This window comes from Bidens hawaiensis, unplaced genomic scaffold (assembly GCF_021521415.1).
Source record: "Bidens hawaiensis isolate Kalapana, Puna unplaced genomic scaffold, B.hawaiensis_p1.1 tig00012134_1, whole genome shotgun sequence".
Lineage (NCBI taxonomy): Eukaryota > Viridiplantae > Streptophyta > Magnoliopsida > Asterales > Asteraceae > Bidens > Bidens hawaiensis.
The window spans coordinates 58,393-86,211 of record NW_027491975.1 but is presented as its reverse complement, the minus strand read 5'-3'; the positions used below and the strand labels follow the sequence as shown (position 1 = coordinate 86,211).

Genomic DNA, 27,819 nt, shown 5'->3' with positions numbered 1-27,819 from the left:
TCATACCATTGGGATATTAGGTTTGTCCCATAAGGCTTGTATTGATCGTGTTCTTGCACGATATAATATGAAATGTTGCTCACCATTAGTTGCTCCAGTAATTAAATGAGATTTTTTCAATTCGATTTAATGTATATAAATAGAGGTTGAGAATGACATTGATACATTATGCTTATGTAATTGGAAGCAAGAAGTATGCTCAAGTTTGTATTCATATATATATCACATATATTGCTGAAATGCTAGGCTGATATCAATATTATCTTTGCCTAGCTCATTCCAAAGAAAGTATTGTGATATTTATAAAGAAAGAAAGATTATAAATTCACATACTAAATAATTAATATTTTGGTAGTAGTTGGCTATTTTGATTCTGACTTTTGATAAATGCAACGATGATAAGAAATCAACTTCAAGGTATATCTTTATGATGACAGGCTGATTGATTTAATGGAGGAGTCATAAGTAACAGTTAACTACAACCTCCATGATGATGGTTGAATACGTTGTATTGTACAATGCAACGTGCCATGGGATGTTGTTAATAAATATGATAACTGAACTTAAAGTTACTAACTCCATATCACTTCCATTGAAAATTTGCATTAATAACTCAATTGCCATTAGTTTCTCGATCAGTAACAGTTCGAGTGGCGTTGGAATACATCTTGATACAAAGCACTTGTTCGTAGTCGTACGTGAATGAGTAGAGGAAAATAATCTTTGTATCAAATACATTAACGCAAAAGACATGCTATCGGATCAATAACTTAAAGTATCCCAACTAAATATTCCGAAAATTCATATTGTGGATGGGTATTAGTAGCGAACTAATATATATGAATTATTTTATTTTCCTCATTAATTTATTTTGTCTAAAATAATGTTTATGTGCCTATAATGATCTATATACAATTTTTTACAAATTAAATATTGTACACAAAAAGTTTTATTTAAGTCATTTTGGTATATGATTAACTGTTTTATATTGAGGGTTTAGTATGACTGTTGTGGTTCCAAATTAATTGAAATTCGAATGACCGTAACTATCTTCTATAGTTTTAATGTGAAACTTGATTAGTGTTTTAACTTGGCCAAACTTATGTTTATCACAAATGATCATTAGGCCAAGCAGAAGAATGTTGGAAATAACCCGTTAATGTGGCTTTGTGGATCCTTTGAATTAAGTTTACCAATATAACAATAACTACAAGCCCCAACATTTACTTAATAGTAGTAATTGTAATAAGTTTCTTAGGCTTTATGGTTTCCCTTTAAATGTCTTTAATGAAAATAATGCAATGATGTAGGTCTCAAAACTGGATCCGACAACAAACGGAGTCTGTTCTTGATAAACGATTGAGACGAGTGCGGTAAATCAAACGGCCGAACAAATAATTTAAGACAATATAGATTAGGAACGATCTCGCTATCAGTAAAATAATGAAATATATTAATCGAACCGACCCCGCCCAATGTGAGTTCCCCTTGGGTGGGTGATTTACACCATACAAACATACACATACATATGACTAGTATTCCCTATTTATAGCCAAACACAAATAATCTAGAAGCCTTTTACCCGTTGGAGCTAAACACGTGAACCAAAGCTCTCGTCTCGTATCCAGATTTCTCGTCCACTTTAATTATTTTCTTGACCATTGTTTTGGACAAAAATCTGCTAAGGATAATGTATCCAAATCCGTTAAGTGAGGTATAGTGCTAACAGGGCAATAATGAATGTATAATCGTAATCTTGGTGAACACAATGATTTGATCACGAGGGAAAAGGCCCTTAATTACGATAATCTTACTTCGGTCAAAACTTAACAAGGCAATCTTTGATCAAATGACTTCGGTCAAGTATTAACAAGGTAATCTTTGGTCGAATCACTTCGGTCAAGGATCAACGAGGTAACCTTTGGTCGGATAGTACGTGATTATAGTAATCTCCGGCACAAAAAACCCTCGGACGGTGAAAACTATCACCATCAAGTTTTTTAATATTAAAAATGAGGATACAAGGTTGGAGATTATGATCAGTGATACAACGATTTCTAAGTGTGTGTGTTGCTGTGTTCGTAGAGAGCAGAGTGTATTGTGTGTCTTTCCTAGCTGATCATAACCTCTATTTATACATAAAAGATCATAACTCTATGGAGTTATGAATAATAAAGACTATTAATTAATAATCCCTAAAAATCCGCCATTGCCATCAATATAATCGTAACAGCCACTTTGACCACGTTCTCCATCACTCAGGCTGCGAAATAGGGGGTAGACTAGGTCTTGGAGCCGTTACACTTGATAAATATCAGCCTTCATATAAGATACAACCGTTAAGTGCAGCAAATACCGAGGATCCATGATCCTGACATAGCTCTGGAACTCTTCAGAAGGATAATTAATCCAGACACGTCAATATCTTCTTGACTGCAATTTAGTGGATAGACTGAGTCTTCTAACCGTTATACCTGCTAAATATAAGACTACACATGAGAACAACCGTTAGTAAATAATAAGTAATGTGGATCAAAAGATCCTGACGGGATCTGGAACACATGCTACAGATAACTGATCCAAAACATATGCCAGGATAACATATCCACAGTGTCAAATTTCTGTGCACTAACAATTTCCCCCAAAATGGCGGTTGTGATAAGATCACAGCTGTCATTTTGCCTTTGAATTCAAACTTCCTGCAAAAACATATGAGATTTGACAAGCTGGATATAATTGTCACATATCAATGGAGTTTCCATGGGAACTTCCCTTTCGCCTGTATATCCTTCTCCCTGCAAATCATGAACAACTAGTAACACCTGATTAACCCGAGTGGATGGTCCATCTTTTGCATGGTGAAGTCCGGGTTAAGATTTTTGGTAATTGCAAGTAAGTTTAATATATAGTATCTTTTAACTATTTCTTGATTGTTTATATATTATAAAAGCATGTTTGTCATAGTTTTAGATCTTTAAATAGTTTTAAGAAATATTCTTTGAGAAAAAGCTTTAAGGATAGAGTATCATTGTAAAAACAATTTAAGGATCCTGAATCCTTTCATAAAAGAGTTTATAAAGATTTTAGCCAAGTAAAAGTAAATTGATAAGTAGAAATCATACCAAAAGATCTAGTTAGACCTAAGTTACCATAAGTATTGATCCTTTTGCAATCCTTATAAAATGGATGCAAATAACTTATGATATTATCTGGGATTAAACCCAATAAACCGGGGGACAAGCCCATAAAATAAACTGGGGACAAGCCCGTGCAACAGGGGACAAGCCCGTGTAATCTGGGAATGTTACACCCTCAAAATCCACTAACGGAGTTTTACCGTCAGAGGGTGTGAACTAACAGGATCGGAATCATTAGTTATAATCAAACCATAAATAAAGTTTTCAAACCACGAAAACAATTTAAGTGTAAATAAGTGCGGAAGCGTAAAGCCATAAACCAATTCAAGCATTTGCTCACGTAGGTGGCCATGTCGGCTTTCATGTTTGGCCACCAGTAAAGTGCCTTTAGGTCATGGTACATTTTATCTGAGCCAGGGTGGATGGAATATCGGGACTTGTGTGCTTCGTCCATCATTAGAGATCTCAACTCTCCGTATCGTGGAACCCAAATCCGGTTTTCGAAATATCGGACCCCGTCCGATTTGGTTTCAAGTTGCTTGTTCATGCCCCGCATGAGTTCTGATGGGAGATTATCATCTTTCAAGGCTTCGAGTTGCGCATCGCGAATCTGATCGGGTAAGTTGGCTGAATCGTGAGTTGTAATGCTCGCACTCGCCTAGGTTTATCGGTTTCTTTTCTGCTGAGAGCGTCGGCCACTACATTGGCCTTGCCAGGGTGGTACTTGATTGCACAATCATAATCCTTAAGCAGCTCGACCCAACGACGCTGTCGCATGTTCTGCTCCTTCTGATCGTAGATATGTTGGAGACTCTTATGGTCGGTGTAAATGGTAAACTTGGTACCATACAAGTAATGCCTCCATATCTTAAGAGCAAACACCACAGTTCCGAGTTCCAAGTCATGGGTCGTGTAATTCTTCTCGTGAATCCGTAGTTGTCGAGATACATAGGCTATAACCTTCTCGAGTTGCATCAGCACGCAACCGAAACCTTGTATCGATGCGTCACAATGTACCTTAAAATTTTCTATTCCCTCGGGAAGGGCTAGGATAGGGGCGCTACAAAGTTTGGTTTTCAACAGTTGGAAAGTGGATTCTTGCGCGTCACCCCAATTGTACTTAGTACCCTTGTGAGTCAAAGCGGTGAGGGGTTGAGCAATCTTTGAAAATCCCTCGATAAAACGCCGGTAGTAGCCAGCCAGTCCTAGGAATTATCGTACCTCAGTCGGAGTATTAGGTACTTCCCAGTTTTTGATGGCCTCTACCTTGCCGGGATCGACATGGATACCATTCTCATTAATCACATGTCCTAAGAAGTGAATCTCGCGAAGCCAAAATTCGCATTTCGAGAGTTTAGCGTACAGTTGTACCTTCTTCAGTAATTCCAGAATTAACCTCAAGTGTTCTTCGTGGTCGGTCTTGTCCTTGGAGTAGACGAGGATATCATCAATAAAAACAATCACAAACTGGTCGAGGTACGCCTTGCATACTCGATTCATGAGATCCATGAATACGGCTGGTGCGTTGGTTAAGCCAAAAGGCATAACCGAAAACTCGTAGTGACCATACCGAGTTCTGAATGTCGTCTTTGAAATGTCTTCTTCGCGCACTCTTAATTGATGGTAACCAGATCTCAGATCGATCTTTGAGTAGTAACTCGATCCTTGCAGCTGGTCGAACAGATCATTAATTCGGGGTAGGGGATAATGATTCTTGATTGTCACCATGTTCAACTCTCGGTAGTCGATGCACATGCGGAAAGTCACGTCCTTCTTCCGGACAAATAAGACAGGGGCTCCCCATGGTGATGAGCTAGGTCGGATAAAACCTTTATCCAACAAATCTTTCAATTGCGTGGACAATTCCTGAAGCTCTGCTGGTGCGAGCCGATACGGGGCTCGTGCTATAGGTGCTGCACCGGGGGTCAATTCGATTTGGAACTCGACTTGCCGAATAGATGGGAGTCCAGGCAAATCCTCCGGGAATACTTCCGGAAAATCTCGCGCAATCGGTATGTCTTCAATTCGCTTCTCCTCCACGGGTTTCTCGACAATATGAGCTAAAATTGCCGGATGACCCTTTCGTAAATATTTCTGCGCCTTCATGAGGGTGATGATGCTGGTGGTCATGCCGCTCTTCTCGCCCTGAATTGAAATGATCTCGCCGGAAAGGGTAGTGATGTGGACTATCTTGTCATGACATATAATCTCCGCTCGGTTCTCGGATACCCAGTCCATGCCGACAACGACATCGAAACTACCAAGTGTAAAAGGTATGAGGTCGATATCAAAAGTATGACTCGACAATTTCAACTTACATCCCGCAAGTACATGAGTTGTTTCTATAGACTTACCGTCAGCTAATTCAACAGGAAACTTAGCATCTAACGGCGTTGGAGTTAAGTCTAAGAGTTTACTAAAGGCTTTCGATACAAAACTCCTATCAGCTCCAGTGTCAAACAAAACAGAAGCAAAACAGTCATTCACAGGAAACTTACCAGTCACCACATACGGATCGCTGCGGGCCTGGCCCGACCCAATGACGAAAGCTCTACCTTTACCACTGCTTCCGCCACCGCTGCTGCCCCCATTGTTCTCATTCTGCTTTAGTTTGGGGCAATCCTTCTTGAAATGACCCTCTTGACCACACTCGAAACACCCTTTATTCGTCATAGGTGGTTTAGGAGCACCCTTTTCCGCTAGGTCACCCCTACATTCCTTGGCCTGATGACCCATTTTTCCGCATCTCAGACATTTGATACGGTCGCATGGCCCAGCATGGTGATAGTTGCACTTGTTGCATTTCGGGTGTTTCCCGGCATAGCCGCTCGAACCCTGCCCGCCACCGTTGTTGTTATTGTTGAGACCCTGATTATTGAAGCTCCGAGTGAGTTCGGGCTTACGGTAGTGTTGTTGCTATGGGAGGTTCGAGGATGAGGACCTGATGTTGTCAAATTTCCCCTCTCTATTATTCGGGTTGTTGTTGTTGTCAGTGCTCGGGTTGTCACGGGTTTTAGAGTTTGAACCTCTAGGTGGTAACCCACCTTGGGTCACTGCCTGATCCGTCAGTTTGTGAGCTAACCGGATTGCTTGTTGAATTGTAGCCGGTTTAGAAGACGTCACCATACCCTGAATTTGTGGTACCAACCCATCGATATACATCTCGATCCTCTTACTTGGCGGGTCTACCATCCATGGACACATCACTGCTAGCTCATGAGAACGGGTGGTGTAAGCTTCAATCTCGGAACCCACTATTTTCAATGACCAAAACTCAGATTCCAACTTCGCGATCTCCTCTCTAGGACAATACTCTTCCCGCATCATATTCTTAAACTCTTCCCAGTTCATAGCGTTAGCCAATTCCAATCCAAGAATTTGCACATTGGAGTTCCACCAAGTGAGAGCAGAATCTTCTAGTGTTCCAGCAGCAAATTTGACCCTACTGGCGGGTGGACAGTTACACATCTCGAAAGCTGATTCTGCCTTCTCAGCCCAACGCAGGAAACCTATGGCTCCCTCAGTGCTCTTAAACGAATTGGGCTTGCAATCCAAGTAGTTCTTGAAAGTACACGTTCCAGCTGGACCTCCGGCTTGATTCTGAACATGTGCGGCTAGAGCTGCCGCCGCATGGTCATTCAACAGGGTTTGGAGTTCTGATGCGGTTAAGTTGATGTTACCGTGACCGTGCCCAGCGTTTCTTCCAGCCATTTCCTAGAATCACAGCATAAAATGTTAGACATGAATTCTCGGTTTCATATGTAACACCCCATACATGTAATAAAAAGGTAGGTAAGAAAGAAATATAAAAGAAGTAAACATCACATCACAACCATATAATAATCCAAATAATAATTCATGATTAAAACCATTGTATTCGCTACAAAGTATTTAAAACCAATCCATAAAATCATAGAAAATAATAGTTTGGATGGAGACAACCCCTCCATCTAGGTGTTATCATCCTTAGATGTCATCGTCTGAGGACACCTCTGAGTGTGCATCCGGCTCAGCCGGTTCTTCCTCTGGTTCCTCTTCGGGCTCCTCCTCGGGATCTTCCTCGGGTTCCTCCTCAGGTTCTTCCTCAGGTTCGGCTGCATTCTGAGCAATTTGCGTCTGTAAGACATTGCAACGCTCCAGAGCTATCTCTGTCCGAGATCTCGCCACAAGAAGTTGCTCTTGCAAGTCGATCATCTCTGCTTGCATTTTTCTCATAATCTTCAACTGCTGATCATTAGTATCTTGCATTTCCTTCATAGCCGTTTTCAGGCGGGAAATTTCCTCCCTAGCCTCAGTTCCATCTCTTATCAATCCGGAAACGTTCGCCCTCGCCGAGCGCATAAAACCCACGTCATGCTCTAAACAAGAAACAACAGCTGCGAGAACTCGCTCTATTGGTTCGGTCATAGGTGGTAGGTTGATGGGGTAAGCAGGACGACTCGGGTGAGGTAGTGGGGAACTTGTTCGCGATAAACCATACGTCTGATTAGACTCGGGTACCAATCCCAGCTAACGTCGTCGTCGTACATGCCACCAGACAGGCGATACCTCTTCGGTGCAGGGGCTTCTAGTTTTGGGACTACTCGGGGTGGCGATGAGGTAGGTAGCTGAGGTTCCTTCCCATGAGCATGAATCATCTGGTCGGATGATGATGATGGTGGCGTCGACATCCCTACAGGTAAGTCGTGTATGCGCGCGTATGAGTGAATGAGGTAAAGAGATAAGATAACGAGAGACTAAGCAAAATACATATGTAGTGCGTATAATTATAACTAATGGGTCGTTGCGGTTATAGTCTAGTATGCATGCAATTTCTAGTTCGCTATAACCAATGGCTCTGATACCAATCTGTCACACCCTCAAAATCCACTAACGGAGTTTTACCGTCAGAGGGTGTGAACTAACAGGATCGGAATCATTAGTTATAATCAAACCACAAATAAAGTTTTCAAACCACGAAAACAATTTAAGTGTAAATAAGTGCGGAAGCGTAAAGCCATAAACCAAGTCTTGCGTCACGCAGGACGACTTAAAAACCCAATTAATAACAGTTTAAAAACAAGTTTTCATAAACAATAGCGTTCAAAGTAATGCATGATCCTATACCGCGCGCCCACCTCGGCTACTTGAGAATAACATACTAAAAGTGTCATCACGGGGTTGGTGAGTTCACAAGTTTATATAAAATAAAGCGTTTGCGTTTACGTTTTGCGTTTTGCGTTTTGCGTTTGCGTTACCAGATAGTGTTAAATCAATTATATATCTATAGGTAGCTAGCCTATAAAGCAAGTATTACTAAGTGTTCGACACCGAAACTGACTGTTTATCATTTGCCTTGCCACCAGGTCTATCCCGACCATGGTAATGTGTTAGCCAAGATTACACCCACTCGACCTCCAGTCGAGTTTAGCGTTGGGTGGGGTTTGTCAAACCCAGTAGTACTACTCAACAGTGACTCGCTATTATCCAATACTAAACGGTTCGATGTGTATGAAGGACTTTTGTTGTTTCGTTTGCCACTTAGCCTTTACAAGTGATATATAACTAAATAACAAAATCAAAAAGCGTTTCGGAGTATGTATTCTCCCCCAAGTGAAAAAGCATTTAAAAGAGTTAAAAGGGGAACGTGAAACTCACTGTTTGCGAAGAATTCAAAACAAGTCACCCAAGTGATGCGCGTCACAGAAAATCCTCACTAGCGTTCTAAAACAACAATGAGATTTTCTAAGTGTTGGAACTATTATCGAGTCTCTAGACTCGGCACATAACACCTATGCATAAAATACGTTTCGTGTTTCGTTGGTGAATTGTGTGTGTCTCAACAAGCACATTGGTGATACGTTACATGTGTGAACAACTATTTACATATCATGTATTAATATTGTACATTACTAGCAATTATCCCCACAAGGGCAATTTTGTCATAAACGTAGCAATTATTTAACAACAAGCATGTTTCATGTATTTTCACATAGTTCAGCAGCTAGTTTTATCAAGACAGAATTCTACTTGAAAGATTACTCCATTCAACAGATCATAGCATATCAATTAATTCACCAAAATTCGTCACAAACGCATGTATAAGTTAGGTTTTCAGAAATATTTTTATTGTATTTTTATTCTATGTAGTTTACTCACAATGATCAAAACATTACATTAAACTCACAGCAGTCAAAATCATGCGCAACAGAATTTTATTTGTTATTCCCGTTAAATGAAAAATCCAATTAATGCAAGACCAATTGGGTTAGGTTCTTAACTCAACATGTTAACTTTCAGAAGTGGAACCAACCCATTTGGTCTTGTAGTTCATGAGATATGATGATTACAAAACAACCTAACAGCAAGTCTCACAATTCAGATTTGCACTTAAGTTTTGTAAAATAATAAAAGTTAACCTTTACTCGTCCAAAAATTACAAACTTGGACTTTATAGAAACTAGACTCAACCTAGTACACTGTAGTGTTAACAATCTCGACCAATTACCACTTTAACATTTAGTTACAGTTGTCTAAACATAACTTACAATCTGTCCAGTACCAGTTTTGACCTTTAATAACATTTAAATCGTTTGAGCAACCAAAACACCTCCAAATCAGGCGTGGTTGGCTTTTCTAGAAACTAGACTCAGAGTACTACCTTTTAGACTCATAAATAGCTCAGTTTGGTTTTATATTTAATAAGTTACATGTCGTTCAAGTTTAACTATCTCTGCTGTCAAAACTCCGCAAGCACAAACAATCGTCTAACATGCATCTTAAGCATACGACATATCTCCAAACACGCAATAAACATAATTATCCATAAAATCAGTAGTAAACCCTCTAGGTCTTACAAACAATCGATGACCCAACAATCTTTCACCGTTCAAAATCACATATGATCATCTAACTCAATAACCGAAACATAATCAATCATCCTCTAATCAAAACCAAGCATATAAACACTTAATACATGATTTACAAGGTTAGGGTTTCATGTTTATACCTTAAAAACGCAGAAACAACCAAGAGAAAGGTGAGAGATGCTTAGAAACGAGTGCGGGATACTCCGATTATGAGAAACAAGGTCAAAACGGGAGTGATATGGTGGTGGTGTGGGCTGCCGTCGCAATAGAGAGGGGGGGGGTCCGATCGGGTTTGAGAGAGGGAGAGAGGAGTTAGGGTTTTGTTATTATTAAATAATAACATGTTACACCAAGGCCCCTCAACTTCTAATTATTACTTTTCTAGCCTAAAGTAACGTGTTTGCATCTTGAGTTAACGTTTTATACAATATTATCAAATAAAACATAAGCCTAACACATAATTATCACATAATTATTGTTTGGATGTTTTTCGTTTATTCACCAATGATTTGCGTCAACTCGTTTGCGTTTCGGTGCAATCCCGAAAGACTACATATGTAGTGATTGTCAAGCATCATTTAAAACTCTATTTTAAATTAAATGAGATGTGCGTTATAGATCAAGTGATCTTAAGTTTGAATTGACGGAGTTGGATTAACGGAGTTAACCTGAAATTGACGAGTGTCACAGGGGACAAGCCCAAAAACTGGGGACAAGCCTAAAACTGGGGACAAGCCCAAATACGGATGTTAACTGGGGACTCGCCCAAACCGGGATTTAGCCCAAACGTGAGATAACGTGAAAACATTATAAACCTTAGCTAACATGAAAATGTTAGAAACCTTTGTATTGAGATAACGTGAAAACGTTAAAACCGGTGGTATGGTACATCTACCATAAATTGTAGGATCCTCCATATAGCCGAAAGCAACGAAATTGTCAGCCACTAAGCGTGTACTGGTCCCGCTGCCCCGGACTATACGTTGGATAGCGTGCGCTCCAGGCGAGAGTGTAGAAACTCTAATTTATAAGAAAGGTGAAAACCTTTAAACCTTGGAGGATATGACCATCGGGGGTCATATCCAATCGTGGGCTAGGCCAAGGAAAATAGCAATGTACCTTAAGCGTGAGGGAGAGGTGGCCAACCTCTTAGACATTAAACCTCTTATTGAAATCTGCATTGTTACTTAAAAACTTGTAAAAGATAAATGTTAAGAATACATTATCCTTAAATTATTAACAAGAATATGAAATAAATAAGTGATTAGATAGATATTACCAATTTTAGGATCCTTGATCCTATATGGATGCTTGATTTTCGAAGGATACTAGATCCTGACTAGAAAAAATACTTCTGGAGATGGATAGCATTCCATGCTCTTGGTAATCTGTTGCCTTCCATGGTGAGCAAATGATATGCCCCCTTCCCTGCTTCCGACTCGATCAGATAAGGACCTTCCCACTTGGGTGCTAGTTTCCCATCTGCCGGATTGGTTGTGTTTTGGAAGGCTTTCCTCAAGACTAGATCTCCTTCTTGAAATCTTCTTATCCTTATATTTTTGTTGTATGCCCCAGCTACCCTTTGTTGATATGCTGCCATTCTGATCTTGGCTAGGTCTCTGAGTTCTTCAACGGTATCTAGATCTTGGAGAAGGATTTCATTATTGGCCTTAGGATCACGGATGCTTGTTCTAGCAGTAGGAACCACCATTTCTGTAAGGATTACAGCTTCTTATCCAAACACCAATGAGAAGGGTGTTTGACCTGTTGCATTCTTAAGTGTTGTTCTATCAGCCCAAAGAACATAAGGAAGTTCTTCAGTCCACTTGCCTTTCTTGGATCCTAGTTTCTTCTTCAAGTTGTTGATGATAATCTTGTTTCTTGACTCTGCTTGACCTTTCCGCCTGGTGCCTTTGGTAGCTTGCCTACAATATCCATTCCCCATTTCATGAAATGCCATGAAGAGGATATAGGATACATAGGTTCTGCTAGCTGATGGAGAATATTTCCATGCCTTTGGCAAGCATCACACTTCTTTGAGTATTCCATAGCATCCTTCTTCATTGTTGGCCAGAAGTATCCAGCCCTAAGTATTCTGGAGAATAATGCTTTTCCCCCTGTGTGGTTGCCGCAATCGCCTTCATGAAAGTCTTGAAGTACCTCTTGTATTTCAGGATCCTCAATGCATCTCAGATAGGGACCTGCAAGAGATTTTCTATACACAATATCTTATAAAATAATAAATTGTGATACCTTTAATCTGAAAGCTTTAGGATTTTCCCCTATACGGATCTCACCATATTGCGGGAATTTTTTGATTGGAAGGATCCAAGATCCTACTTTTGAAGAGGATGGAGGATCTGTATGTTCTCATGTGCAATCCACTGTTATCTTCACGGATTCTTGTTCTCCAATTGCCGGAGACAATATATGAATGATGGGTATATTTGCATCATCCGGGATCTTCAACGATGATGCTAAGTTTGCTAAGGCATCTGCCCCAGCATTCTCTTCCCTTGGTACCTGTATTATACTAAACAATTCGAAGGATTTTGCCAATTCCTTCACAATTTCTAAATATTTGACCATATTCTCACCTATCACAGTATAAGAACAATTAAAGTGGTTAGTTATAAGTAAAGAGTCTATATAAACTTGAAGATACCTGATCCTCATCTGTTTAGCTAAGAGTAAACCTGCGATAAGTGTTTCATATTCTGCCTCATTGTTGGTGGCTTGGAATGCACATGCAATGGACTGGGGTATTATGTCCCCCTGTGACGATTTTAATAGTATGCCCAAACCTGTTCCTCTTACATTGGATGCTCCATCTGTGAAGAGGATCCAAGGATCCTTGGTTTCTTCAAGTTGTTGGACTTCTATATCAGCTTCATTTTGCATGCCACTACTGAAATCAGCCATCTGCAAGCGCTTGTGATTTAATGGCTGTTCTAGGGTCATACTGAATATCATATGCACTCAGCTTCACAGCCCACTTGGCCATTCTACCTGACATTTCTGGTTTTCTAAGTACATTCTTAACAGGATAGTTAGTTCTCAAAATAATAGTATGTGTTTCAAAATAGTGTCTCGACTTGGTTGAGGCCATAATCAAAGCAAGAATTATTTTTTCAAGGTGAGAATACCTTACCTCTGCGTCTAAGAGGCTTTTACTTACATAATAAACGGGATGTTTTTCACCATCGTGATCCTTTACAAGGACGACACTTACAGCATTACCTGACACAGCTAGGTAGAGGTATAAGGATTCTCCATCCACAGGCTTCATCAGAGCTGGTGCAGAGGATAAGTAATCCTTTAAGGCTTTGAGTGGTTGTTTCTGTACGAGGATCCTTTATTCTTTTCAGGGGATTCTTGCTTCGTTTGAGTCCCCCAAATGATCCTGGATCCTCTTGTCATCTTCCAACCTTATGAATCTAAGTGCCCTTTTTCTGACTTCATCTAGAGACCTGCAAGGAGTCATCACAAGATCATCATAAAAGGGGGAGCCCCTATTTAGTCCCATCTTGTAGGGTTCTACAGTCGTAGCCATGTCAAGATTAGGGATTTCTAGGGCCTCCCTGTCAAACCTCGTGACAAAATCCCTAAGGGATTCATCATTGGGTTGGACAACTCTATATAAGTCACTAGTTAACTTCTCAAATTTCCTACTGCAAGAAAATTGGCTGTTGAACAAGTTAACTAAATGTGAGAAAGAAATAACAGAAAAGGGAGGAAGACTTAGCAACCTTTTTAATGCAGATCCTGTCAGTGTGGATCCGAAACCCTTGCACAGACAAGCCTCCTTGAGTCTCTCGGGAATTGGATTGATCTCCATTCTTTCCCTGTATTGGGCTACATGCTCTTCAGGATCAGTGGTACCATCGTACACTTTCATGTTGGGGGTTCGAAAGCGGTTTGGGATCTCCGCGTCACATATTGGTGGAGAAAATCTTGACAGTTTGTGGCTTCCTTCTGGTATCTCAGGAATTGGACGGATCACCCCTGGTATGCTGGATATCATATCCTTGAGTTTCTGTAGTTCCTTAGCCATAGCTTGGTTGATACCTGCATCTTGCATGGAACCACGGTTAACATCTAAGGATATGCCAGGATAACATATCCACAGTGTCAAATTTCTGTGCACTAACAACCATAATATATTTTAACGGTTTTCGTTCTTTTGATATCGTAAGTTTCAAATTATTGGCCTTACAATCATCCCATTGACTTGTGATATCAAAACTTTGTCAAACCGTGTCTCGCATCTTCATAAATCACCCAATAAACGGAAGCCTATTTGTTTCAATTCACCCCCTCAAGGTATGACCCACCTAATTTCGTTCATGAAGGAGTTCTCGCTTCTTTATCCATTCTCTTGGATCTTAAGCAATATAGATTGAGAAGAGCTCGAATATCCACAAATTGATTTCAAATTACCGGATTCAATGATCAAATGACAAAGCTCATTATTTATTCTTTAAATCCAAATCCATTTCCAATTTGTTCAAAGTTCACCGCCAACTTCTCGAACGCCTTGAAAATAATATATAAAATAACAAGCTTTGAACATGGTTAAACAATGACGAAAACCCAAACAAGTTTGACTTTCTCAGTTTGGTCAACCCGGAAGAACAATTACTTTCTTGACCCAAAAACAAATCCTAATATGCCCAAATATGTAATCAAACAATCAGGACCAAACAAATTAACCCATAAGAGAAATAAAACTTGTTGGTCTATCATTCATAATCTGGCCCAAAACTAAAATGAACTCAAAAGCCCATAACAGAAAATAATTGGCTGGTCCATTAAATAGTTATAGCAGCCCATGTATTCCCGCAGCTTCAAAAATCTATCGGACTGAGCAAGAAACAACCACGACATGAAAAGGAACTTGATGCTGGAAGTAAAACATCACCATCTTCGTAAGGTCGACCACAGATTCATCATTTAGAAGCCTAAGCTGGAATATTGGATCTTTGTCAATAACAATCTCCGGCCAGAACACCACAAGCAACACCTTTATTCCTTGAAAAAAATGTTCATCACCAACTTCACTTCCAAAAGCACCGCTTAAAATTATCTCTAACATGTGTAAAGATGATCGTAAAGAGCTTCTAATCCACAATCTTTCATCTATGGATAACAATGAGTCGGGTTTAGGTATTCCCAAACTCATGCATTGGTTATTAAAGTCCATCCCAAACCCGTCGGGTTTTGGGTTTTTCCATCGGGTTTCGGGTTTCATATTGGGTTTTGATAAAATACTCGTCTACCCGGCTCAAAACCCGCCGGGTTTTGACAAAATATAACTAATCAATTACAAAGATAGTTACCATAACGATAAAATATCTCAAATAATTAACATAAACAAGTTTCGACAAGTAATATATTTGGACTATAGTATATATAAAATATAATAAGCTATATCGGGTACATCAGGTATATAATCGGGTAAATGGGTTTATGTTATCGAGTAATCGGGTATATGAGAAATCCCAAACCCGTCCCAAACCCACAAAAAAAATTAAAACTAATCCCAAACCCTAATGGGTCGGGTATTACCCGTCCCATTTATGTCAAGTTTCGGGTTTTCCCATCAGGTTCGGGTTTCATTGCCATCCATACTTTCATCCAACCATCAATTTTAAAAACAAACGTTTCAAACTAATCTAAAACATCCCACTTTTCTTTGTGAAAACCTTTATGAAACCCTAAAACGAACCTTTAATCGGTAGTGAATCCAGATCTTCAAACCCGAGACGAACTTCAAGCAAATTTATTTCCCCAAATCTTCACACTTTATCTCCAAACATCAAACTTTATTTCCAAAGCTTCAACGAATCTTCTAAAACTTCAAGAAATTAACTTCCCGGTTCTGGTAATCGCGGAATCAGAACCCGAATATCAAGAACAAAGTTGAATCAGTTGATTCAAAACCGCTCTGATACCAATTGTAGGTCCTGAAACCGGATCCGACAACAAACAGAGTTTGTTCTTGATAAACGATCGAGACGGGTGCGGTAAATCAATCGACCGAACAAATAATATAAAGACAATATAGATTATGAACTATCTCGTTATCGGTAAAATGATGAAATATATTAATCGAATCGACCCCGCCCACGATGAGCTCTCCTTGGGTGGATGATTTACACCATACAAACACACACATAAATATGACTAGAATTCCCTATTTATAGCCAAACACAAATAATCTAGGAGCCTTCCCATTGAAGCTAAACGTGCGCACCGAAGTTCTCGTCTCGTATCCGGATTTCGCGTCCACTTTAATTATTTTCTTGATCAATATGTTTTAACAGGTTTCGTTATTTTGATATCGTAAGTCACAAATTATTGGCCTTAGAAATGAGTTTTGTAGCTGATCATCATTAGTGATCATTAGCACTATAAAACTCTAATAAACATCAATGAACTTCTTATCACTAAATTATTAATCACTCAAAGGCATCATAACGGTAATTACTATGATTTCATTATCAGCATCTTCATCAAGGAGTACTTTCCTACAAGTAAGTCTAATTATATTTTGATGTTTAATTAAGTTATTGATTGGATAATATGATTAGGGTTCTATATTCTTGACCCATGTATAATGATATAATCAACACATATTTCAACATTAAAATAACTTGTTATTACATAATATTACGTACTTTTATAGCCTAAAACAAATGTCACATAACAAGGCTTATTAGTATACTAATAATCATATACATGTATTTAACACCAAAATAACTTGCTATGATCTAATCCGATGTTGTGCAACCTAAACCAATTGGATGAGCCGTTCAAAGTCATTTCCCTTGTCCTTGAGCAATCACTCTACTCTCTAATTTACTTTAGCCCCATCTCTTGTACAACCCAAATTCACATAATTTTGTCTTGTTCACACCATTTCTAGCTATGCCAAGCCATCATCCCCCCCCCCCTAAAATTTCGTCTCAGTATCACCACCACACCTCTCTATCTCTCTCAGCCAACCGCATCACAACCACCATAGACACCCCCAACCACCATCAAAGTCGTGACGATACTATTATGAATATACCATCACACGTTTACATTACCCACACAAATTCACAATGTGTCACGACGGGTATGTCTATAGTTGAAAGTCTTTTATTTTGTAGCGACATACATACGTACATACATACACGCATACATACATGCACGCACGCACACACATACATACGTACGTACATACATACATACATACATACATACATACATACATGTGTGCACATTTATGTGCATATACACACACTACACACATTATGTACATATACAATTATATAATATGTTAATAATTAAAATGAAATGATCCGCCAGTGAGGATTTATGTCCTGGTAGTAACTGTTCTTTATAGCTTTAAGCATCCTTGTGTTCATGTTTCCCTACTTCCGGTATAGATTACATATATTATATGCATAAAGTGTTATAGAGAAGGTAGAAATAAAGGGGTGAGCGAGTGTAGAGCGGTAGGTACAGAACCCAAATGATATAAAGACAGGAAAAGTACTGCTTCATAAAGAATGGTACATGTTGTGTTTAAAACTAAAGGTTCCACATGTATATGCATGTATGCATGTATACTATCAGGAGCAGCATGTATGCATGCATGCAAGCCAGGGTGTTGGGGACAGATCTGAGATTTGTATATTTATATAATATTGGCATGTGGGTGTTGTTACTGCAGTTATTTGATGAGAAGGTACAAATACTAAGGGCTTTTTCCGTGATTAATTCTTTGAAAAGACAGATGCGTAATGTTGCTACCAGATAGACAGAAGTTGGTTGTGTTTGTACACCAACTAAATTAATATAAACAAAAGTGAAGGGGCTTCACCCCACAAAATATACATACAACTCTCAACTGTACTAGCTACTCATATATCATACTCTCTCTCTCTCAATTAGATTTGGCCCCACCAAATATTGGCATCTTGGTATCATATTGTTGCTATATTGATACTTCAATAAACATATAAACTACATGTTACGAGGACAAGTTTTGATTTCAAGTCCTACAGATGACAGGGATTAAAAGAATTGTGTCGTTAAAAAGAAACATAAGCCTAACAATCTAGCATTGTAGGTGTGACGGGTGAAAACATGATTGGTCAAATCAAGTCGTTTAGAAAAGGCCAACTTGGTTTAGGTCAAACAGGATCATATTAAATTGGTGGGTGATGGAGGTGGAGGCAACACCAGTGACAGAGGCGATGGTGACTAGTGGTGGCGGCTGCAATAGGGGGATTGGTGGTGTTAGAAGCGACTACTAGATGGTGGTGATGGTGAATGGTGTCGAACCATTTGAACCAGTTATAAAATATCAAGTTTCATAAAGAGTTCACAACTTCTTACCCACTATATAATTAAGTAGAGCCTACAAAACCCATCAAGCAAATATTTTTTTCTAAATCAACAAATTTCTTAATTGAAATTCATGCTTGATTGTGGCAAAACCAGAACTTACATGTCCAAGGTTTATCATAAGTTATATTGTCTTTCGACTACAATGCCCCCTGAAACCTTGATGATCAACACAAGTAGTATTACACCATAATATATCGTCAACTCGTCAAAATATAAAATTTCCAGCACATTTATATGAAAACAAGTCATTTTCGTTTTAAATTTGTTTTAATAGGTTAAAAAGAATATAATGATGATATTATAAAAGATAAAAGCTTTGTTTATAAATAGGTAATATAAGTGGTTACTTTTCTTGTGGGGTTGATATTTGAGAACAGAAAATCTCACCTTAAAGCACGGGATATAAAAAACAAAGTGGTCCTGATTTTGGAATCCAAACATATTTTCATGATGATGATGATGATCAGATAATATGCTTCGGGTCCACTGGGCCTTGGGTGTTTTTGACCGGTGTTGGTTTGGGCCTGAAAACAAATAGTTTGAAATTTTGTCCTACATTTTTATGGTCCATATTTTAAGTTTCCTTGACCTAGATTGGTCAGGGAGCACAAGTCTTAAATGTTTCATTGGTGTCTTAAAATCACATCTGTTTCTCTGGGACAAAAGTAGCAGTCTTGATATTGAAATACTGTGACTTATATCTTTCCATCTTGGAAATTTAATGTTAACTGCTTTTCATATTTACTATATTTACTTATTTAGGTTGGACCAATGAGATGACACGGTAAATTGTTTAATTATTTAGTTGCAATCATGCCGGAGATGAAGAATTATCGCCAAACACGCAAGTTCATGTTAGAATTAGTTGGAAAAAACGGCCCTTCTGACCGGTTAATGATAAACGCATATGTTATCTTTTTTGCAAACTATTATTTGATATGTATGTCAAGAAAATACAATATAAGGAATTCCACAATATGTGATAGTGATACAATCATAGAAGTTACGATATTTTCATGTTTAAATTGCTTTAGGATTGTAGTCTTAGGTGGACTTCAGCCTCAAGTGAGGTTTTGTGGTTGCTAGACAACACTTTTGCGTTAAATAGGGTGTGACTGGTGTCAGAAGGCGTCACTTTTGTATATGGTAATTAATCTAGGCATATAAAGTTTTGGATATGTTTCCTGTCATATATATAGCATTTGCTATATACGCTTTAACTTCATATCTAAAACGAAATTAAAAACGATTTGTAGAAGAAAATACTTAGGTTAAATTACAATAGCCATGGGGGAACCAAAATGACGTGGATAACCTTTACGAAGATCTCACTGAATCACGTGTCGATTACAACATCAAAATCAGTCTCGAGTTATGTTATGTGGTTCTTCTGATGGCAGCCTCAGAATGGCATCAGAAGTGGTGTACACGAGCTAGTCACTAGTCTTGTAAGTTAAATGTTGAGTCGTCTCTAGTTTCAATCAATGTTATGTGAAATCCAATCCCCTTGAAATTGATAAAGTTGTTTGGACACGTGTTGGTTTTATAATTTGTTTCAACTTAATCGCCCGGCCTGATCAAACTAATATCTAAGGATCGGAATCTAGATTTCACCAACAGAGGATCAGCTTGAATTCAACAATCCTAGCCTCACACCCGTTCAACGGTAATACACATGGTCAATTCGTCTTATACCTCCGCTATCATTAATCATGCACTTGACCTCGTTTGACCACCATCGTATCTAAAAGGCTTTCAATAACGAGTTAACGGCCATGATCATCACAAGGAGAGACAATATTTCACATTACAACTAGTTTAAATATTATTTTTCTTACACATCATTTTTCCAAAACCAAGTTACAATAGAACAAGTAGGCATGTTTCATAATTCATGGCCTTGTTATTTAATTGGTGACTTAATTTGTAACCATTAGAATCAAATATTGACAACAGCATCATTGAGACAACCATGGATGGCAATGAGCAAATCATGGAGACTTTTTCAAAAAGCATTACTCCTACTATTGATCCACTTGCTCCTATATCATTATCATTAGCAAATACATGAAAACTTTTTCACAGATTAATCACCAAAACAATGGAAATAAATCAACAATAATTCCAAATTTTATCAGGTCTTCCGATAATACCCTCAATCAACAGTCTCATCTTCTTCAATTCAACAAACAAAAACCACTTGGTACTGTCAATCGTCTAACCGAATTCACCTAACTAAACAGAATTAACCGAATCTGTTACGATCACATGTAACAGAATTAACCGTCTGATCTAATCACTTTCAAAGGTCTGAAAGATGCTAACCGAATCTCCGTACTCCTTTTACCGTTACATCTTTCCGACGAACACAACGAATCATCCTGCAACATCATAATTAATTAATAAATATCCAATCAGATATACACAACAATTTTGATTACAAAACAACAGTAGGATCGGATTTGCCATTTAAAAGACAGTCGCTTAACCATCTTTATATTGTAATTGGATCCTTTTATTTTATATATACGAAAGATTAAGAAAACACGAACCTCAGAATCGATATAACCATCCACTCGTTCACGATTAGTTACAGATCTACTCGAACAGCCTTCGTCACTCGAGCTACCATTCACCGGCGGCGACACGACGGATGAAGACCACGGCACCACCTGATTCTCAGTATCATCATCATCTTCATCATCATCAGTTGACTCCGTATCATCATCACCGTCAGTTTCTTCTTCTTCTATGTTATTATTATTATTATTGTCATCTACGACGTCGTTTGAGCGGTCATCTTCTAGACAGCTGACGCAGACGGTGGCGGCACGGCCGAGGTTGAGGCCGGAGGCGGTCCAAGGAGTGGGAGAGTGGCATTTGTGGCAGAGGAGAGTTCGGGAGTGTTTGGCTACGAGGAAATTGGAGGAGTGGACTGTTTGGTCGCAGTTGTAACAGAGGCTTGCATTATCGGATTGGCAGTATATTCTGGCGATGTGGCTGCATAACTCACACGTCTTCATTTTCTTCTGGTTTTCCGGTGTTGGTTTTGGTTTTCAGGTGTTGGAGGTTTGGTTGGCTACTTGTTATACTTCTTTTATAGGCGTCTTATTATTCTAAGTTTTTTAGTTTTTTTTATAAGTGGAAATAAGGATGTGAAAAAAGAAAGGAAAGTAAGTTTTTACTTTTTTTTTTTTTTTGAGTGGCAAGAGTGAGGCTTGGAGTTTCATGTGATCCAGATTCAAATTTTACTCTTATCATTTAGTTTCGGCGGCACCGGATGATAATGAGATATTAGGCGAGTAGGTAGAGTTCACTAATTGGATATTTCGACTGAACAAGTTTATCTCATCACACTGTAGTATATTCGGCAAGTGTTCACAAGCGCTAGCATTAAGTGAAGGTTTTTTCTGAATCAAAGCGGAGTGTATTCTGATACGATGAATTTAACCAATAGTTCATTTAAAAAATTTATTGCTAGTTAAAAGAAAAGGCTTATTTTATTTTATTTTAATTCCGAAACTAGTCTTATTCTCTAGGAAAAGAACTTAATAACAAATATAAAAATAAGAGTGCAAATCATGTAAATATTTGTGGCCCTTTTATTAAATTGTAATACTTTTGATTAGTCATTCTAACCTTTTAAACTTTTTAATATGTGGAAATATAGGGTGTGAAAAAGAAAATTTAATTAAAAACAATAAAGTTAATTTGATGTTTTTCTTTAAAACTAGTCATGTCCTCTACAAAAGAACATATAATATAACGTTTATTTGAACACAATTGATATTTGTATCCATGTAAAAATGTTAACTGAAACTCTAGACGCTTTTAAAATATGAGAACTCAAACACAACGTATTTAGCATATTTTTCTAAACATGTCAAGCGAGTCATGTTGGCGTGCAATAATGTATTAAGCGGGTTGGTGGATTTTAAAATATGTTTAAACGATCATAGACAGGTTTGTAGGCATGTTTTTTTTGAAAGTTAACTTTTATAAACAAACACCTCAAAAGCAAAGGCCCCAACAACAAACCAATTACAACATATTACACAAAAGCAAAATTATACCAATCGGCCCAAGATGCCGATCTATCTCTAAACCTATTTTTGAGCCAAAGATAGCCAAGAAACTTGACTTCATCCAAAATCTTTCTAGGAATAGCGTCCTTGTTAGAGAAATGAAGGTCATTACGGGCCCTCCAAATACACCAACAAGTGATAATCAAAATACCATAAAAGATTTCTTTAAATTGATCTCCTTTCCAAACCGTCAAGTGAAGCTTGAGGATGTCCCTGATTGTGAAAGCAAAAATCGGGTCCACTTTGCACCATTGGCTAACCCCTTGCCAAACAGCTGATGCAATGAGACACGAGGTGAAGAGATGGTCTACCGTTTCGGTAGAGTCCCCGCACAGAGGGCACAAAATAGAGTCCAATACAATGTTCTGCATGCTAAGGGCTGATAATGTGGGGATACGGGCCATCTCCATCCTCCACCCGAAAATATTACACTTGCTAGGAATCCACTTACACCATTGGAAAACGAAATCCCCACCCAGATTAGGCGGTTTAGCAAGCAAACGTTTGACCAACTTAACCGAGAAAATCTTGGAGTCATCGCCTAACCAAACCCATTTATCATCAGAATCCGAAAATTGCACATGACTGAGAAGAGTTAAACAATTATGCCATTCATTTAACTCATCCCGATATTGGGGGGATCGCTTCCACCTCCACTTCCAGACCACGTTTTGATTATGACTAGAAAAACAGTCTGAAGCCAACATTTCTTCTTTTTTACCAGCCGAAATAGATTTGAAAAAGTGACCTTAAGAGGTTCGTGTTTGATCCAAGGGTCAAGCCAGAATCTTATCTTATCCCCATAACCCGGAGAACCTCTTATGAGATTTAAGAAAGGTACCCCATCTAGTTTTAATTTGAAAACTAACCTGGCAATATTGTTCAAAAACACCCGTAAGAGACTTTTTGAGAGGTATCATAGACCAAGAAACCTTATTATCATGGAAGGCTGAAACTATTTGTCTCCAAAGACAGTTTCCTTCGGTTTTGAACCTCCAAGCCCACTTAGCAAGAAGAGATTGATTAATAACACCAGGCGGGCAAATACCTAAACCACCAAATTTCTTCGGATTTGTGACATTGTCCCACGCCACCCAATGAATATTAATTTGATCCGCGCCACCCCCCATAGAAACCTCTTGCGGATAGACTCAAGCTTCTTAAGCACTTTGATTGGAGCCTTATATAAAGAAAAATAATAAGAAGGAAGGCATTCCAAAACAGATTTGATAAGTGTTAACCTCCCCCCGATTGAGAGGGATTTTGCTTTCCATAAAGATAATCTTTTTTCAAACACATCTATAACCGGATCCCAATTGCGAATACTGTTCATATTCGCACCAACCGAGATGCACAAGTAAGAGAACGGAAGAGTAGAACTGTTACAGCCTAAACCCGAGGCAATCTGATTAACTTCAGAGATTTCCAGCTTCACCCCATATATAGTAGACTTCTTAAGGTTGATCTTGAGCCCAGAACAGGTTTGTAGGCCTGTTTGCTTAATTAAACATGGTGGGTACCTTTGGGACTTAGTTTTGCCTGTTTTTAAACTACAACGACTTAAGTGTATCATTTTGACTTTTAAGGGCACATCATGCACCCACGTTATAACCACATGCACACAAAAGGAATTCTCTCCTTAACTTTATTAAACAAGTTAAATTGAACACGACTTGTTCAATCAAACATGTCATTCAAACACGACATGCATATTAAACCAGTTAAATGCTAAACTTAAAATCTAATTATTTCCATATTATTAAAACATTATTTGGTTCTCAAATTGTTGTATATAATAAACTAACTATATCATTGACTACTAGTATAAACTATTTTCTTGATAAAATATTTTCAAACTAAAAAATGTATCTTAATTTTGATTGAAGCGTGAAGTATACGAGCTTATCGATGATTGGAGCCGGTCCAGGCGATAATGGTAATTTGGTAGGAGGTTTTTAGTCGCAGGCCGGCTGCATTATTTTGCTTTGAGAGTTGTTGGGCTGACATGGCCTATGTATTGTCCACTTAAAACCATATAACCCATGTGATTCCCACACCCTTCAAAAATATCCACATGTTTTATCATATTAAATACTCCATGATATAATATGATTAATAAGGACACTTGTTTCATAGTTTAATTGAAAATTTTGTTGATATGATTCATGCTTTATTTTATATGATTTTATATTAATAAAGGTACGAAGACCCACAACTATTTTGTGTTTATTTATTCGATTTTGATAATATTTTATATGGATTGTAGTAGTTTTTGTTTGAAGTAACTATTTTATTCTTGGATCAAATAATTCTTGACAACAATAGTAAAAAGGCACACACGTACGTAAACTTATAGTAAAAAGGTACACACGTAAACTTATAGCTTTTTACACATGTTATGATTTATTACTCATTAAAGAATAGCCCATCGATTGATTACTCATCTGAAAAATAAAAGAATGTTCGGTTAATATATATTACTTTTTTAAAAATCTGGTAAATAAATTGGAACAAACATAACATATAGTTGGAATATTTCTAATGAAATTACACTTTGATGAATTATATATGCATTTGTTTGTATTTGTTTGTGAATTTGTAATTTTAGAGTACTAATGTGTAAAACATTAAGATGAAATAAAAATTTGGGGTTTTATAGGTCGGGTTCCTTCACTCTGTGATAATTCGTGCAAATTCTGATTTCATGTGTCATACATGATTTTCGTACATGTTCGTATCATGTTAATGTTAGATTCAACTTGCCTATCCAAACACAAACCCCTTAAAAATCCTTATTGGCTTTAGAAATGTGTTAGAATTAGAGTTCGAAGTGATTATATATAGGGGTGTAAATCATGTCAGGTTCACGGGTTGAGATTCTTCAACCCTAACGTAACCCATATATGTTACCATATATGTATTCGTGTCGGGTCATGTCGGCCAATTTAAATTTGTGTCGTGTTCGGGTTGTGAATCGAGTGAACCTATTTTACGTTTGTTTACGTAAATTTAAACAATTAGTAACTCTTATTCATTTAAACCATTTTAGTAATTTGTGAGCTATCTAATTGTATTTATGTATTCATCTTTCATTCTTAACTAAAACTTGATTTACATATAAGAAAAAAATAACCGAATGGTAATAATTTGAGAATAGACATTTAGGTGTTTGTTCAAATGAAAATAAAATGTTGGAAGTTCAAAGTAGATAAAGGTAGTTTAAAAAGAAACTATTTGTACTTTTTAAAAGTGAATAAGATATATGAAAAGTTAGAAGTAAAAGTATTTAACTTTAGATATTAGCAACTCTTATATCTAAAATTTAAAATATTAATTTCTCTAAAATTCTTAGACGGGTTAACATGTCAACCTGTTTTTTAACGGGTCAAGTTCGGGTTGACCCGTTTTTTAAACCGGTCGGGTTCGGGTTAACCCATTTTTTAACCGGTCGGGTTCGGGTTAATTTGTTTAAGAAAACGGGTCGTGTCAGTCGATCAAAAAACTAAAATATTTTGTGTCAGATTCAAGTCATATCAGAAATTGTCACGTCTAATTATATTAGTCGCATGGATGCAAAAATCAAGAAAATTAGAACTAGAATGTATTTTGTCCAATTTTGTCAAGTCAAGAACCTCAATATTCATTCCAACCATTGCAGGAATCCAATGAAAAGATATGAAATCTCCATTCCCTCATACTATTATCCCTCACAACACCCTCCAATGAATCATGAAAATTTTCTTTTTTGATAAATTTTATTTTTAAATTAAGTTCCTCAAAAAAAAAATTTGTTTCTGTTTTACAAAATAACATGTGAACCAAAGACACCCATGTTTTTCTTTAGAAACAAAATATTATAAGTTTGAATATTGTTCTCAATGCAATATAATATATACCCTATGTTGTGTGGTTTGACATGCAACAAAATAAATTAATTCAAGTGTTTATTTTCAAGTTCTTTTTTTCTTTATAACACAACCAAATAATTAATAAGTTCACCGGATCAAAACAAACAAGTTCGAACTTGAATATATAACATCATCACTCAACTTGCCACTATCATATTTTGTACATTGAATAATGAGATATATTATAATAATATTATATTTTCCCAATATGGATACAAGGGATAATGCATGATGATGATGGGATAGGATGAGGGAGCAAACAATGGTGGACCAAGAGATTTGATTTGAAGTATATAGTTGGCTGGCCATCGTTCATTTTGACAACTGGTGGGCCCACGTGGCATTTTATCATGGAACCGGTGTCGGCGTTTCAATATGTCAAGTGGCGAGCAACCCACGTGAAGATACGAGGACGTGGAGGTCTACATTCGCATTTTCAGATTCCTTGTTTGCTTAGGTGGAATGCCACGTGGAGGTTGAGGGTGATGCGGCATGGTGCTCTGTATTTGGGCAATCGTAGTTTGGGTTATTTAAAGTGTGGGGACCAGTACGGGTGAATGTAACATGTTCATCTCCCTTTCTATGTGGTTGTGTTGACAGCATCGAAGTAGATAACGAGGTCCTACATGGTGCGTAACTTTAACATGTTGTTCATTATGGTAACGACATCTCAGGTTCTTTTACAATCTTACGGACGAAACTATACGAGAAATTTTATGTAGAAAAATATTGAAGGAATAGGAAATTTAATCATATAAACTACATAACTATATATTCTGACGTCTTTAATAGATGTATATGTATAATGGTTAAAAGGAGTATTCGATTTATGAGTTATTTAAAATATTAAAAATAATTATGTTTATGTATAGGTGGTTAATAGATATATATTCTAAAGTCTTCAACGGGCATCGTAGTGGGAAGGTGTCATTTCTCTACATGAGAAAACGAAAAAACAAACAAAAGCTTAAAAATTAAAATTTTCACTGCCAAATACTCGTGAAGATTTTTGAGCTAGACAAATAGTATAGATGACAAAGTAGATTATTTTTTTGTTACAACTTATGTTGCTCTCCCGAGTCCACAGTTTAAGAAGGTAAGTGAAAGGATTGTGGATGAAGCGAGAAAAAGTCGAATCTACGTATATATTTTTTTTCCATAAAGAAGTGAGAAATATTTATGATTATCGCTCACTGAAGAAACACTAATGGACCCCGGGCAGATTACGGATAATCTGGGGGTTAAATAGATGTTTCCCACGAGGATGAGGTCCAGCAAAGAAAGTTGTTCTTCAAGTGACCTGCAAAACAGATACCGTAAGCTCGTCACTGAGAAGGGGGGGGTTCCTCCTTGTGACCACCCTCCGGTGTGAGAATCAGACTAGGTTGCTCTGAATATAAGTGTATATTAAGAGATTGCTAGAGAAGATAAGATAATG

At 37.7% G+C, this 27,819-nt stretch overlaps 1 protein-coding gene across 2 annotated transcripts; it reads right to left on the bottom strand.

The window, feature by feature from the left end:
- Positions 1-20,371: 20,371 nt before the first annotated feature.
- On the bottom strand, positions 20,372-21,494 carry LOC143540007 (uncharacterized). 2 transcript variants are annotated; one of them, XM_077033174.1, is made up of 3 exons: positions 20,941-21,494; positions 20,639-20,769; positions 20,372-20,605 (listed from the first exon to the last, which is right to left on the bottom strand). In XM_077033174.1, the coding sequence occupies exons 1-2, from the start codon at positions 21,409-21,411 to the stop codon at positions 20,668-20,670; spliced, it is 573 nt and encodes a 190-aa protein (XP_076889289.1). In that variant the 5' UTR covers positions 21,412-21,494; the 3' UTR covers positions 20,372-20,605; positions 20,639-20,667. The 2 variants fall into 2 exon arrangements, with proteins under 2 accessions (XP_076889289.1, XP_076889288.1); XM_077033173.1 differs by having other exon boundaries at positions 20,372-20,769.
- Positions 21,495-27,819: the final 6,325 nt, after the last annotated feature.

Coding starts and splice junctions, on each gene's coding strand:
- LOC143540007 (XM_077033173.1), bottom strand. CDS start 21,411: ATGAAGACGTGTGAGTTATGCAGCCACATCGCCAGAATATACTGCCAA. Junction 20,770..20,940: donor ATGGTTATATCGATTCTGAG/GTTCGTGTTTTC, acceptor ATGATGTTGCAG/GATGATTCGTTGTGTTCGTC.